General features: G+C 34.2%; 1 protein-coding gene across 2 annotated transcripts in view; it reads right to left on the bottom strand.

Moving 5' to 3' along the window:
* Positions 1 to 3721: 3721 nt before the first annotated feature.
* LOC124414808 (zwei Ig domain protein zig-8) overlaps positions 3722 to 15994 on the bottom strand; it is a 378841-nt gene continuing 366568 nt past the window's right edge. For both annotated transcript variants that reach the window (XM_046895889.1, XM_046895890.1), the window contains exon 6: positions 3722 to 3943. In XM_046895889.1, the coding sequence (XP_046751845.1) occupies positions 3840 to 3943 (104 nt within the window). In that variant the 3' untranslated portion in view covers positions 3722 to 3839. The remainder of the gene's footprint in view (positions 3944 to 15994) is intronic.

The raw sequence follows: 15994 nt of genomic DNA, 5'->3' as shown, positions 1-15994 counted from the left end.
AAAAAAAAAAAAAAAAAAAAAATAGTCGGTTTTTTTGCGCCACCCTAATATATATAGTAAAAACCACAAATAAAAATTTCCCTCAGCGTGCAGCGACTGCACCTTGTGGCCAATAAACTGAGCACGCAGACACAAGAGTTTCAAGATTCACGAAGGTGCAGCATATAAACCACGAGCCGACTGTAATATTACATCCGCGTTTTGAAATATGTACATATTTACAACGTACAAGGTGCAGGAGTTATAAAAACTGATATGGTAATAGCGGCCATGGCGTTTCATACCCTTCTGCGTTTATAGAAAACCGATATTTATCCGGCTCCGAGCTGAGGAAACATTGAATTTATCATCGTTCTTTCCTTATATTTTAAATATATTTTTATACCACTCGACCGGCATCGACACCGCATTTTACATTTATTCAAAATGTGTAAATTTGACTCACGACTTTCTGGTTATTTGTTTGTTTTATATTACGGATATTTTCTCGATTCACGTAGCTGAAAGTGATTCGTATTGCTATTTGCCAGACTTTGAACAGACCAATAAGACAAAATTTGAAGAGACAAAAAAAAAAAAAAAAAAATGCTAAGAAATTTTTCTAAAAAATAGACAAACAATATTATGATGTTCTTGTTTTTCGCATTTTGCAATAGTATTCTGACTTATTTGCTAAATTTTTTTCTCTTTGGGGCAAAAGTTATTGATATCGAGCCGAAGGATTTTTAGCATTTACGATTAAACGGGTAAATACGGTTCTGATTCCAAAACGAGAATGAGTTTGATAACTGTATAGTACTCATAAAATTCCACAAGTTTCACAATTATTTTTGATTATGGTTCCTTTTGCCAAACGTCAGAATAGTGCCCCAAAGAATTAATTGCCGCACTTTCCGAAGTCGTCGTGTTTTTTTATTCCAATTTATAAACCGTCGTTATAACGATTCCAATTTTACTAAAATTTACTATAAACTACATCAATCGAAATTATTTCCATTTTGTATCATTTATATCAAGTCATATATATCACCGGACTTCTTTCACACTGTGTGTCCACGAGAAAAGAGCGCACTTACTATACGCGCCTGTCAATTCATCGAACTTTATTGGCTGACAGTTACCGCCTGACTGAGCAGTCAACGGAATACCAATCGCGACTGTAAGAAAATGTCTCTAGGAGCCCACCGTTAGCTGTGGACTCCTAGGGACATTTTCTCGAAGCTTTGAATTTCATTGGCTGATAGTTACCACCTGATCGAGCAGCTGACGCAATACCAATCGTGCATGACTGTCGGAAAATGTCCCTAGGAGCCCACAGTTAACGGTGGGCTTCTAGGGAACTTTTCTGACAGTCACAACTGGTATCGCATCGGCTGTTCAAACAGATGGTAACTGTCAGCCAATAAAATTCAAACGACTTGAAGCACGCGCATAAGGTGCGGATTTTTTTCATGGACACACGGTATACTAGAGTGAAATATTAAATCTTCCTTTGAGCAGGTGTGCAGCGTGCATCTAATGTGGGTATAGAAAATGGCGCCGTATGAGAGGCGGTGATTTCAGTGAAAGGAATTGAAAAGGCTGGCATGAAGCATCAGCAGCAACAGTATCGTCGTGCTGCAGTTTCCGTCGTTCGTTTGTCCGTTTTCCTTTCATTTTCCTCTATTTCAGCCGACGCGTTCTAACGGAATTTCCCGGGCTTTTTTCAAATAACCTTTGTTTTCGGGCAGTGGAAGAGAATCTCCACTGCAACGGCGTACCGCGTTTGTTAAAATTTCGTACCAACCGCTCGACGAGAGCTCGCGAGATTTTTTTGAAAAGGAAGGTATAATTGAAACGCTCGACACACTGCCGGCTAATTATGTTTCTCATTTTTTCAATTATTCTACTCAATGCTGCAAGCGTGATACGTGCAGAGAAAAACCGTAAAATCTCAACTCGCGAGTCTCTTCATCCGCTCGACAGTTTAAAAAATACCACTTTGTCTCATCGATGGCACTCCGCTTCATTCGAAAAATTGTGACATCTCGTTGAGAATTTTCGAAAACTTTCACGAGTATGTGAACAGCGGTTCAAGTGCTAATTGATTATAAAAATTACTCGCGAGAATTGTAGGGTTTGTAAAAAAAAATTCTGCATGAAAGAAAAAAACAGAAACTGAAGCACTTTAATTATATTTTTCATGACTTTGATGCATATTTTTTATATTGGTTTCGGTCGAGAATCGCTTTTTTCAATTTCACCCAATCCTTACGTTTTCGAACCTCTGGAATTCGATAAACAGGTTTTTAGAAAACTTTCGGTCTGTCCGAAAAACTTCCGGGACAATCTCGAAAACGGTTCGATGAAAAAATTCGAAATTTACTGGATTGTCCAATCAAATCAAGCAGAATACTTTAAATAATGAAGGAACACAAGTCATCAACATGATTTTGACAATAGTTGTAAAATTATGTTTAATTTTTAAACTAAAATTTTAAAATTAAAATTTTGTTTCCATTTTTTATCCCATAGCAACTATGAACTGTTTGCGACATTTCCTTAAATAACTAAATCTGTTTGAATCGAATTCGTCTTGATTCAATACAACAGAAGCAAGCGATTCGAGAGTTTTCCATTTTATGAATTGAGGTTAGGAAATTTGCATACTTGCAGATTATAATGTTGCATGAATGATTTATTTACAAGAGTAAAATACTATTTACATGTATAATGATATAATAGCTGGTATACAGTAACGTGTCAAGAATACAAGATCTTACAATCAAAGAATATATTAACTCTAACTTAAAATACACCGAAGGAAGTTGGAAATTGGAATTTCGTTTCAGGATATTCGAAATAAAGATATTCACGATCTAATCCTTTCAATTAAACTCTGCACCATGGTCACATCGTTGAAATAATACAATGATATAATAGTAATCGTACGTTAAATGAACGTATAATTATACATTTATGATTCCTAATACGCCTATATTTATACCTAATTTGTTTACTTAATTCTTCTACACGTTACATGTGCGGTAAAAATTACCTATTTTCTTCTTTTTTTTTTCTCAATTCTCTTACTATTTCATCAATTTCTCACTTCTCGGAGTTTCTTTCATTTAAGCCGGTCTTTTTTTTCATCTCACAGTTTCTATTATCTTGACTATTATTTCTCCCGTTATTACATTCAACGATAGTTCATTATTTTTAGTCAAAGTTCGTTTATTCGATTACCTTTTCAAAGTTGAAAATCCTTACCACGATTTAAACTTATACTTTGTAAGTAAAACGTCTTACACGGTTTTCATTTTTCGTATAATTTACAAGCTTTTACTCCACTTATGATGCTTTAAATTCGCTTCTCTTTTCAATTTACAAATTTCGATCAAACGGTGGGGAACAGTTCGTTGTTTGATCGATATTTCAAGAAAAATCTTTCAAGAATAAACATTCTAATGTTTATTTTTCTCAAAGAGAAATAAAATGTTAAAATTTCACCTGATATCGAGATATTTGTGAAGGCGACTTTTAAAGTCAAATCGTTTCAGTTAAGAAGAACGAAAAATTTGATGTACAGAAAATAGTTTAAAAAAAAAAAATAAATTAAAATAAAATGTGTTGAACGATAAAATTCCCTTTTATTGCAATTTCAATTTCAACGAATCTTGAATCGATTATGCATTTCAAATGGGTCAATATGTATATATATGTGTGTACGTGTATCTTTCTGTCTGGTTTCTTCTCAACGTGAATATTTGCAATAAAATTTTTTTCCACCGCTGTTTCTCCTCGGCTATTTCAAATCTACAGCGTTTTTTCCGGTATCAGGTGTCAACTTCTCATCCACATTATCTAAGCTGACCAAGAAGGAAAACTACGGCAACTAGGATGATCCTTGATGTCGGCGATCCTGCGGCTGTATTTCCGTGCTGCATAGCGGCCGGATGTTCCCCTGAAACAAAAAATACGATTTTCTAGTTAGGACAAAAATTTTGGACACGACAGGCTGGAAAATAAAAGGCACAAGCGATTATTATTTTTATATTCTTCAACTTTAAAAAGATGCGAAAACTGTGAATTGTTACTAAATATTAAGTTTTGATTAATTTATTTTGAATTCTGGTGTGAAACGCATTTTTTTAGCAATTTATTCACGCAGAGTATTATTTTCTTTTTCTCTCCACAAGCTTGTTACTTTTTTTCGTAGTAAGTGCAGATAATTTTTTGAGCTTGAAAAATTTATATCCGTCTCGATTTTGATCGTTAAAAAAGTTTCTGCCTTATTTTTTTTTATCTAACATGTTAACGTCGTGCGTAATTCAATTATTTACACACGTGAATTATTTGAAAGGCTAAAATTAAAAAAACGATCGTTATGTTGAACCAAATTAAAGGAGATGATGGTAGAAGCTTGAATTTTGATTTACCTGATGTGAAAAAGAATTTATTTTACGCAATTATATTACTTTTATAAACGAATAAAAATTAGTATGATACAGAATGTTCAACAATCATTGAAAGTATTTCTTGATCGTTTGAAATTATCATGATTAATGTATTTTTTGAGTATTTGAAGATATTGATTTTTTTTAAATGGTTATGAAACGCAGAATTCCTTAGAGCACTTGAGACAATTTTCATAGTCTAAACAAGTATTGTCAATCAACACCAAACTTTCGAGATTGTTTCAACGAGGCGTAAAGATTTTGAAATTACATCTGTTATTTGATATAGAATTTTGGGGGTTCCTTTTAAAAGACTTCCTTGAATTTTAAAGATTATCGTTACGCAAAACAAAATTATCGACTTCTTTTCCAAAACACTAACAATTCTTCAAATATATTGTAGTCTGACACAAAATTTCAGTAATTTTTTCAAGAGATTCTATAATATGATATTTATCGTTACCTGACATAAAATCCACGAAATGATATTCGTGATTTTCATGAGAAATAAATCAGGAAAAAAACCGAAATAAAAATAACAATCAAAAACAAATTTCAAGCAGCGAGCAATTAAACGATGCTGAAAAATATAGAGATCTCAACAAGAACAGCGTAATACTCTGAAATTACACAACAGTAATTATTATCGACTATGCCAACCTGATAGAAAAAGGGTTATACAGTAGAAAAAATTCTTTCGAATAAAAGTTACAGTCATCCAAGAGTAAAATCGAAAGGGTCTAAGAAATTTTAAACCAATTATATAAGTGATTTGAAATTTGATAGTCAAATTCAAAGACTCGAAAAACCTACGAATATCCATATTTGGCAAACCAATAACTTCTGTTTGTTGGACAGCATAGAGGCACGTGTGTACACGAATCCAGACGGTGAGTATCAATTTGGGGGAGTCGTAGGTATAACAACTATTCGGGATTCCATCCGTGACCCGTAATCAGGCGCAAACAGGGAACGAACTATCTACAGGGAGGAGAAACTCCGTGGAAACTCTCCAGGATCTCCTTCGAATATAACCGACTCTGCGACCGGAAATGGCTCGCTTGTTTCTGGAGAGATCCGGCTCTACATCCTGCAGCACTCGGGATGCTTTGCCGAATTTTCAACTTCGGTATACCGAGCTTGCGGAAAATATATCCAGTCTTCGGAAGAAGGGGATCGAATAAAAGAGAGGAAAGCAAAAGAAAGGAGGAATCATCGATGCCGCCTGTACCGGGTGTCTCCAATTAAACATCGAAGTATATTAGGTTGCCTACCCCCGAGGGGAACAAATATCGATAAAACAGACCCACCGAATCGTAATCACCTCAGCGTGACTTCGGAACGCGATCATTGAACGCTTCAGCATAGATTATAAACAACGAAATAACTGTTTGACTAAATACAACGTACAACCTGGCAACACGGGCAGTTCCAACTTACTCATGAGGACTTTTGAACAGGATACTTGCCGATAACTCTGTAAGTCGGTATTACCGATATTTGTTCGCCGTAGTGATAGGCAACCAAACACGCTCTGGCGTTTACTTGTAAACACTCGGTATATCCGGTCGAGACAATAAAAATAAATCGATGGAATAAATTTCTCATCTCCGTTAGTATTTCCTCTTCCTACTTGTATACTTCACTATGCTGCAGTGTTACACACAGGGTGATTCATTTTTTAACCGTGCATCGAAATTCAAAATGACAGAACAAAGTTACTGTGATCTGGAAAGGTATTTTCAAACGCTCAATTTAAACTGTAATCCTTTTTTAACGATAAAGTTTGTACGTGAGAAAAATTTTGGACTCCTTTGGAAGAAGTAGTTTAATTAAAAAAAAAAAACAAGTTTCTTTAGTAGTTTCGTACATCACCAAAAATTTCTGAATCTACTGAGTAATGATATGAAACTTCTAAAACTAGTTATTGAAGAAACAGAATTAGAAATAAATATAATGCATTTCATTCGTAAATCGAATCTTGGCGATTCTTGTTAATTCTCTTGTTGATTTCCTGTACAAAACATTATTCAATAAATGAATTTCTTTGAAATTCGATAGTTTTTCTTAAAATATCTATTCATATCACGACACTGTGCAAAAAAAAGGACACAAATTAATTTGCAGAAGTAAAAAATGATTAGAACAACTTCCGTTGAAATGTCTAACTTCTCACCGTGTGAGAAAAAATAGCTGCAAGAACTTGTATCTGGAATTTACGATATTGGATTTATTGTTAAGCCAAGTTCTCATTTCTAACAGAATTTTGCTTTACACGAATTAACAAATATCTAGTCTAAAATAAAATTCATCTTTCATACAAGTATTTTTTCCTTTTCTTTATGAAATTCTTTTATACACAGTTATTAAAATCCTATGAGTTGGCAGTTTGTTCAAAAAAAAGACACTGTATATATACCAAGTAGATAAATTGCACGTTGTAAGTGATCGTATATATAAGCTACCATACATAATACAAATACATATACATGCAGAGACAAAGGGAGCTCTGACCGATCAAACAATTTGCGGGAAAGCTTTTTAGGGTAAAAATTTGGGTCTAGTTGTGATTTGGATATTTTATAGTGTGCACTAATAATCCATCACACTTCACTAGTTTTTACATGTCCCCACGTTTACGATGAATACGTTGATCAAATTTATTACGTTCTCGAATTAAATCTTTGTCTTTCACTTCCTGTCGTCGAAAAAAAAATATTGCTCGATTTTTTTTTTTTTTTTTTTTTTTTGGCGGAAAAGTGGAAATCTGTTTTTAAGCAGATCCTCACGAAGTTTCAAAAATGTTTTTCACTGACATTTCCCGTCTTCTGCAAGGGGTTACAATTATTTTTCATTAACTGTGAGAAGCTAGATATTTTCGAGAATGTATTTAAGTTTTTACTACAGTAGGATGAAACTGCGACCATAATTAAGTCGATATCAATATTCCAGGAATCTTTAAGCAGATTCTGAGGATCCATCTTACAATACATTTCATATTCGGAAAGATCAAACTTTGTCTTACGCCAAAAACATATGAGGTCGTATTTTTTGAAAATTCAAAGGCGTGATTAAAAAATGTGATAATATCGCATTGACATCAAGTGTTTCTGGTTTATAGAAACGTTTAAGAACCGTGAAATTTTAAGATTTTCACATATTATGTTAATGTACACCATAAACTTTATGTGGAAAAGAGAAAATTTGGATCAACGACGATTTGAGTTAACGTTTTTCTAGAAAAAATGAATAAAAGAATCTTTCGAGAACGTCAATTTTCGGAAAATGAAGTCCTTAGGGTGAAATTTCGTAGGGTTAGATGAATCGGAGTTGGACGAACTTGCGGAATGGAGGAAATTATGGGGTTTGGGATTGACGGTTAAGGGATATTGTCAAACGCGTATGGGTCCGTGGAATTCTCTCGAATACAGGAAATTCTGGAATTAATCAAAAGACCCTAATTCCCGACACCCGGTCCATCCAGCTTCGCCTTGATCCTCAGCGACCTTTGACCAACGTCTCATGACGCTTCCAACCCATCTCGACTTGAGCAGGTTGGCTGGCCGAGAATCGATAATCTTATCAAATTTATAACATAGTCTAGTCAAAATTGGTCTGAATTAAAAAAAGTTCGGAATATAGCTAAATTTTTGTGTATGGAAATTTTCGACCCTCAGGAACTCAAATCTGAAGTCATTTTTGAGTTGCATTGCAAAACAGCAAAATTTGACGTTTTTCAGCGTTTTCCTAAGAAACTATTACGATAAATGAAAAATGACTTGACCATCATATAGAGCGGAAAAATCTACGTCGAATTATGTCCTCATGTGTCGCAAACGGAGTCGAATTAACAAATTAAAAAAAAAGGAATTCTACTTATCGACGGCGTCTGGGGAATTTTGGTGAAATAATTTCTCTTTTCTTAGTTTGTGAATCCGATTCCATTTTCGACATACGACGACATATTTCCATATAGAATTTTCCGCTCTAGACACTGATTAGGCCATTTTTCCTCTACCGATAGCAGTTTTTAAAGAAAACGCAAAAAACGTCAAATTTTGCTGTTGTCTCGAAACGCCCGCTATGCAGCTCAAAAATTACTTCATATTTGAGTCTTTGAGAGTTGAACAGCACCATACACAAAAATTCACCTTTTCCCGAATACTTTGAATTCCGACTTATTTTGACGGGACTAAAGAAGATCAAACTATTATGTGCCTAAGCTATGAGGATCCATTTGAAAGTACGAAAATAGAGAATATTAGAATTACAAACAAAACCTTAGGTACCATTGCATCGTTTCGTAATCGCGTGGAAACTTTTTTTTTAATTCTCAGAAAAATAATACAAGATTTTTTTTCTTGTTTTGAGAACATTTGAATATTTCTTAAAAAAATAAATTAGAAGTTTTAATAAAATTTCAAGATTCGTTGATTTGATGTGGAAGGCCCTAAATTTAATACAAATTTAAAAAAAATTCAGCACTGTGGAAGATTAGTCACAACATTTCGCAGGGTTAGGAGCTCCACGTGGCACCAATTCATCGGTCTCAATTCGAACAAAGGATCACAGTTTTGGGTACTTAATATTCGCACTGTTTTTCATTAGAAACAACTCCGCGCCGCAGCTATTAGGCGTACCATTGTATGTACGAATATAACCCGAAACAAAACACGTGATACAGAAATAATTGAACCGAAAAGAAAAAAAATATATATTCTGGGTAAACAAACAAAGGGTACAAATTTACCGAGAAGTACGAAAAATTTCTTTCAATTTCGTAGTTCGTTGTGAAAATGGATGAAATATTAATTTATACCGCAGTTAATTCGAATCGCTGTTATTTACAAATTATAGCAATTTTCTAAGGAACGAAAGGAAAAAGACAAGAATCAAAAAAAAAAATACAAGAAAACAAAAAAAAATAGAATTAATTGATCCGATGACCAAAACGATGTATCTATGTGTAATAAAAAGACATTTACAATAGGAATAAGTTTTGATTGAATATGAATTTCACACAAAAATTGGAAACGAATCAAAAATTAAGATTGACCAAATTTTCGCACAGCTGTAAATAACGCTCAAGAAATTTTTGTCTCGTGTTCTATTACGAGGATTTTCAAAGACAAAGTAAAAAGAAAAAATCGTCGGATTCGTTTGATCGAATGTGAAGCCCTTAAAGTTTTAAAACCACGTTAATTCACGTTAAACTAAAAAAATAAAAAAAAAAAACAACAAATCTAATAAATAAACGGAAAAGCGAAATTTCGATCAAAGAAAAAGACTAACATATTCACAAACGGTAAGAAGTAAAAAACATTTTACAGAGCCGCGTCAGCTCCGATCGATTAGGTTCTTTTTACATCTTTTCCGTTTCATCAAACAGTTTCAAAGTTTGTAAACGTTGGTTGGAAAACGTTGCGTGTACACTTATAAAAGTGGAAGGAACGAAATATGTGAGGTACACGTTTCTGCACGATCCACGGTGGCGTTGTGCAGATGGCGATGGAGAAGAACTATCAGATTTCTTAGATTTCCTCGTCTTTTTTCTCCTCGATTTCCTCAATTTCCCCGATTTCCCTGCAGCGCCGGTTCGTGTCTATCCGCCTACCGACCCGCAACTTGCTACGCTCTAACGGCACCGCAAGGATGTTACGTGAGCTGAGTACTTCAGCGTCTATACTCGTTCCTGATTTGATTTTGATACCTCAGGTAGGTATATCGGCCCTCCCATACGCTCTTCCGCATCCCTCTTTTATTTCCGCGGTTTCGGTTCGTGCAAGCTACACTCTGCATCTCGCGTGTAATTTTTGCGTCACCTTTTCTCGGATGAAAATTGAATTTACATCAATTTTCTTTTTTTTTTTTAATTTCTTTACCAGCTTTTTTCGTTTCAGACCAGATTACCGACCATTTTATATACTTTTATCCAAAGTTTCTTGAGTTTAAAAACATTGAATTATCACATAGGAATTGAATACGAGTTTTTTTTTTTTTTTATATTCATACATGTTCGCTCATGGGACTTCATAATAATCTCCGAAATCCTGTAGCTATTGTATATATGAGCCCTTCATTCAAATTATGAAAATACCATAAGAATTTCTCAAACCCCATAAAGTTCCCATAAGAATTTCCAAAATCCCAGAGAGTTCGGATATGAGTTCCTCATTAAACTCATGAAAACTTGATAAGTATTTCCGAAATTCTGACAATTTTTCATAGGAGTTACTCATAAAAATTTTAAACATCAGATTTTCACCGTTTCAAATTAATTTAAGACGAAAAATCGTTATCTATAAGCTGTTGTTTATAAATTTGATTTTTCTTGTGCATTTTTAGAAGGATTGCCGTAGCTTACAAATATATTAATGATTAATGTGACAAAATTTTAGCGTGTGACCATCTCGTAACAAAATTAGCAAAAAAGTATTGATTTGCAGCTGACGAATCTGATCCTTATTTAGATCAATTTTTATTTTCATACTCTTGAACGAGCTAAATGAGGATTAGAATTCAAAGCTACGTTATCGGCCTAAAATTATTTATAATCGCTGGCATTGAATTCGAAATTATTGACTTCAGTCGTAGCTAGTATGCTCGTTTTATTATGATAATTTCTTTTTTGCTGTTGATACTTTTCCTATTTATTCAATCAACTTTAAAAAGATGTCTGAAGAACGAAAGTGATTTAAAAAAATGCAATCAGTTTCGTATCGATATTTGACATTGTTTTGTTTTTCCCGCTCATTGTTGGCATTCTATATGCGTTTTATTGTTGCGCTGGGCTGTGACAAAAAGTAATGAAATAAAAAAAGAAACATTATTTATTCCCCTCTGAAATAATAGTGAAATCTGTTAAATTTCCCACGGCAATCGCTGGCGTGCGATTTGTGGAATTTTCTCTTCGGCAGGATTCACTGGGCGGTAAAAATATGTAAAAGATTATACTATAATATCATTTGAATATTTACACGAGTATATACCTGTAATCCATATATATATATATACGCAATTTGCATTCAAATAATTTCATTAATATTTAATCAACGCATTTAGATTTATGAGACCGAGGTAGGTATAAGTAATAGGATTTCATTTTAATAGCTGATTATTGTTATACCGTGTGTCCATGAGGAAAGTGTGCTTCTTAAGCGCGTGCGTCAAGTCGTTCGAATTTTGAAAATGTCCCTAGGAGACCACCGTTAGCTGTGGGCTCCTAGGGACATTTGATGACAGTTGCGATTGGTCTTGCGTCAGTTGCTCAATCAGGCGGTTACTGTTGCCCAATAAAATTCGAACGACTTGACGCACGCGTATAAGGTGCGAATTTTCCAGATGGACACACGGTATAATACGTAGATACGGAATTCGAGGTACAATAATCAGGAGTTAAAAATATTCTTAGGTATTCACAAAAATGACAATCAAAAAGTTGAAAAACTGTTCTTCATTTCACATTTATTGAAACAGGGTTTTTTTTTTTTTTTTCTTCTTTAATAGAGAATAAATTGTCACATATTTTGGTATATTAAATATAATAACTATCAAACAATTTTATTACCTGAACGAGAAACGAGACGTAAATGTTCACCCGGTTTAAATTATCAACCGCAATATCGATAAGATTCAAAATTTTTTCGGTCTCACAGTGACGATAGAGAAATATAAGAAGTCTTTCTGAAGCGAGGAATAACGTTCCGTTCGGTAAAATTAATATCCTTGAATGTATTTTTTTATTTTTTTTTTATTTGCTTATTATGAAGCAAGTTATTCATGATTTTGCAATCCTTCTGACATTAAAATTTCATTGTACCGGATGCTTTCGTAATTTCTTCGTGATTGACAACGGTGACACAGAAATTGCGAGATCTGTAAAGAAAAGAAAATAGAATTGTGGATTAAAGTAATAAATTGAAAAATAGTTTTATTAGGTAAAGTTTATTTTTTTAGAATACCCAGAACGATATTTCAGATGCTAAGAAAAATTACCTATTTTTTTAAAACATTTATTGTGAACAATAATTAAATAAACTTCAGTTTTGCATTTAATTAATAATTGAAGGTTCTGGTTATTATTCGATATATAGAATCGAAGTTTGTTTATCTTAATGAATGATTATTTTTTGTTGACCTGTGTTATTATATACTGATCATTCAGAAGTCGTATTGTCATGGATCTCATACCTTTGACCATATTCTACGGCCATTCATAGCAAACCAAACAAATGCGAATGCTAACGTTACGGCTAACATTGCGTAGAGATAGGTGATCCCATATGACGATTTCTCCAGCGGTTGTGGATCACTGATAAATTGGATCACGTTGCGATCTGAAAATTTTTTGGAGTCACGTGTAATTCAATTTATACTTATCGTAGCTCGACGAGATAACGAAGAAAAGATGAGAACTTGAATAAATTATACTTGTTACATTGCTAGAAGGTTACAAAAATTGCAAATTACAGAGAATTTTGTTTTCTTTCTGATTAATTGAAAGTATTTTGTCCAACGTTTCCAACTATGAACGAGACGTATCAGAAAAAACATTCTTTTGCACATTTTCTTTTTTTTTTTAAATATAAGATTTTCAGCCAAACCGAGTGAGGTAGAAAATTACTCGCGATTTTGTCTTTAAAAATAATGAAAAAAAGGGATGAATAATTTAAGGACTTTTTTTGTCTCTGAGGATTGGACCACCGATCAAACGGAAATTCTCGATCGATTGTTCATCTTCAACAGTAATTTTCATTGATCTAGCACGATTTCTACCTACACGCCTGTACATCCTTAACTATTTGAGGGTACATTTTTCTATTGAACAAATTTAGAAAATCATAGGTGATCTATAGGTTTACGGGGTCGCTGATTACGATTTTGAAGTTAAAATTAGAAAATTAAAAATGGCAGATCCAATATAGCGACTGTGCTGGGCTAATTTTGCGGTTTTTTGCGTGATTTAGAAAAAAGTATTTTCCGAAATTTCTGAATTTTTTTTTTAAAAAGCTGGACTACCGAAAATTTTGAAAAAAAAATATATATTATAAAACTGTGTACGGAGAATACGTAAAAAAATTTCAGAGCCTCAGCTCTCTATGTTAGAAGTAAACCGATAAAAAAAACGAGATTTATCACGTTTATTGCTTATAAAAAAAAAAAACACGTATAAAAAAAGATTATAGCAGTTTTGCATGAAAATTTAATAACCTAGGCACTCAAGAGTCTGAAAGATGTTCATACAAGAAGTGCAAAAATACATTAAAAATATCAAATAAAAATTGAGACGAAAGAGGTGGGACGCATACGTACAACTTCCCCTCAACGGGTTAAATCAGGTATCGTACCAGTTGTTGTCGTGCTGCACGATTCCCGCACTGATTCTGTCGTCACTGGTGTTGTCGTAGCCTTCGATGTCGTCACTGGTGTTGTCATGGCATCTGATGTCGTCACTGGTGTCGTCGTAGCCTTCGATGTCGTCACTGGTGTCGTCGTGGCCTTCGATGTCGTCACTGGTGTTGTCATGGCATCTGATGTCGTCACTGGTGTCGTCGTAGCCTTCGATGTCGTCACTGGTGTCGTCGTGGCCTTCGATGTCGTCACTGGTGTTGTCATGGCATCTGATGTCGTCACTGGTGTCGTCACTGGTGTCGTCGTGGCCTTCGATGTCGTCACTGGTGTTGTCGTGGCGTTCGATGTCGTCACTGATGTTGTTGTGGCGTCTGATGTCGTCACTGGTGTCGTCGTGGCCTTCGATGTCGTCACTGGTGTTGTCGTAGCTTTCGATGTCGTCACTGGTGTTGTCGTGGCGTTCGATGTCGTCACTGATGTTGTTGTGGCGTCTGATGTCGTCACTGGTGTTGTCGTGGCGACTGATGTCGTCACTGGTGTTGTCATGTGATCCAAACTTATTACACCATAAGTTGAAGATGAGAAAAGACACAAGAAGAACGCGAACTCAGTCACTTTCGGTATATTCATCGTCAGTTCTTCTTTATACAAAAATGAACCGAGTAAATAAAGAAGAAAACTGTCGACTAGCGTAAGTTCTGCAGACTTTATGGTATTATATTTATTGTGCCCAAAAGAAATCAGTTACAGTATAATTATAAGGATCGAAGTTTACGGTACAAGAAACTAAGAGAAATTAATTAGAAGAACGAAACTCCTGAACGAAGTCTCCAAACGTATCCGAAGCTTGACCAACATTGACGACTGCCCAACGCAAAATGTTGATTAGACAACGCTGTCACCTTGTTTATCAAGCTACACTTTTTAACTTTTATTATACTTTGAAATGCCACAAAATTTCCGCCCAGAGTAAACCCGCGATAAAATGTAACGCTTCTATTTTTTCCGGGTGATAAAACACGACCTTAAACCGACGTCGTAGTTGTGGGGAAAAATGATAAATCGTTATTAAATATTGAATTATCAGAAAGTTTAAAGAAAAATAAATCAAGAAATTCCGTGGCAATATTTTAAAATCAGCTTTTCAATAACGCGTTGACATTTTTCAGAAAGTTTTATTCATCTTCGGTAACCTTTCGAAATTATACGAATTTTTTTAACCTTTTAGAATAACCGTGAATTCCTTTTAGTAATTTCTTTTCCAAATTTATGTAAAGTCACCCGAAAATCTTAAGAGAATCGCTGAAATCCTGGAATAAAATAATAAAAGAGAAAGGAAAACGTGTCTAAAATTTGTATCGATCAAGCTTGATCGAAAACTTACGTTTTACTTTACTCTGTTAGATCTAATACAGTAAACGAACGTGAATCTTTGCAATACTTATTATTAGCCTCAAGTTCACACTTTCTTGCTTTTGGATAAATTTCATCTACTGTTCAAGACCTCGGTAAGAATTTTCGTTCAAGCTTGATGGATCGAAATTTCAGGGACGTGCAAGGTAAGCTCAACCAATGATTTTTTTTAATGAAAAACCAAAATAAAAACGTGGGTGAGATTTTCTGAAATATTTAAGGAATTCGAATATCAAAATTTTGATAAAATTTATTGACCTCGTTTGAGAATAATTGTTGAAGTTTTCAGAGTTTCGATTTCTACTGACTCACGCTAAAGCCTTGAGAATCACGTAAAAATCACGTTTTTTTTTTATATTTTCTGCAAAACAGAGTGAAGTTAAATTGAGATTTAAATTTCATACAGTTTCTTCTGTAACTGTTCAATTCTAAGTTGTTCTAGAAGAAATTTTGTTACAAAAATTTTTATATACATAATATTAAAAGGTACGATTTTTAATCAGCCTATAACCAAGCTTAAGCCGACCGCCTGTAACTTGCCGTGTGGAATTAGGAGGCTTCGGAGTTCAAACTTTGCGTTATGGATTATGAAACGCAGCTTCGGCGCTCGTTTGAATATGCGAATTATGACCTTTGTCCCGAAGGAGCGGAGAATATCAGTTTTAATGATATCGGGGAAAAAAAAAACTTTGAGCAATGAGGAAAAAGTCTGCCAAAGTCTTGGAAACTGGAAAACTTGTTTTATCATTCATAAATTCATTTTCTATCGTAATTTCTGTGGGCAGATATTTTTT

This window comes from Diprion similis, chromosome 14 (genome assembly GCF_021155765.1).
Source record: "Diprion similis isolate iyDipSimi1 chromosome 14, iyDipSimi1.1, whole genome shotgun sequence".
In the NCBI taxonomy this organism is placed as follows: domain Eukaryota; kingdom Metazoa; phylum Arthropoda; class Insecta; order Hymenoptera; family Diprionidae; genus Diprion; species Diprion similis.
Note: the sequence above shows the minus strand (reverse complement) of the source record. Positions and strands in the feature narration are given on the sequence as shown.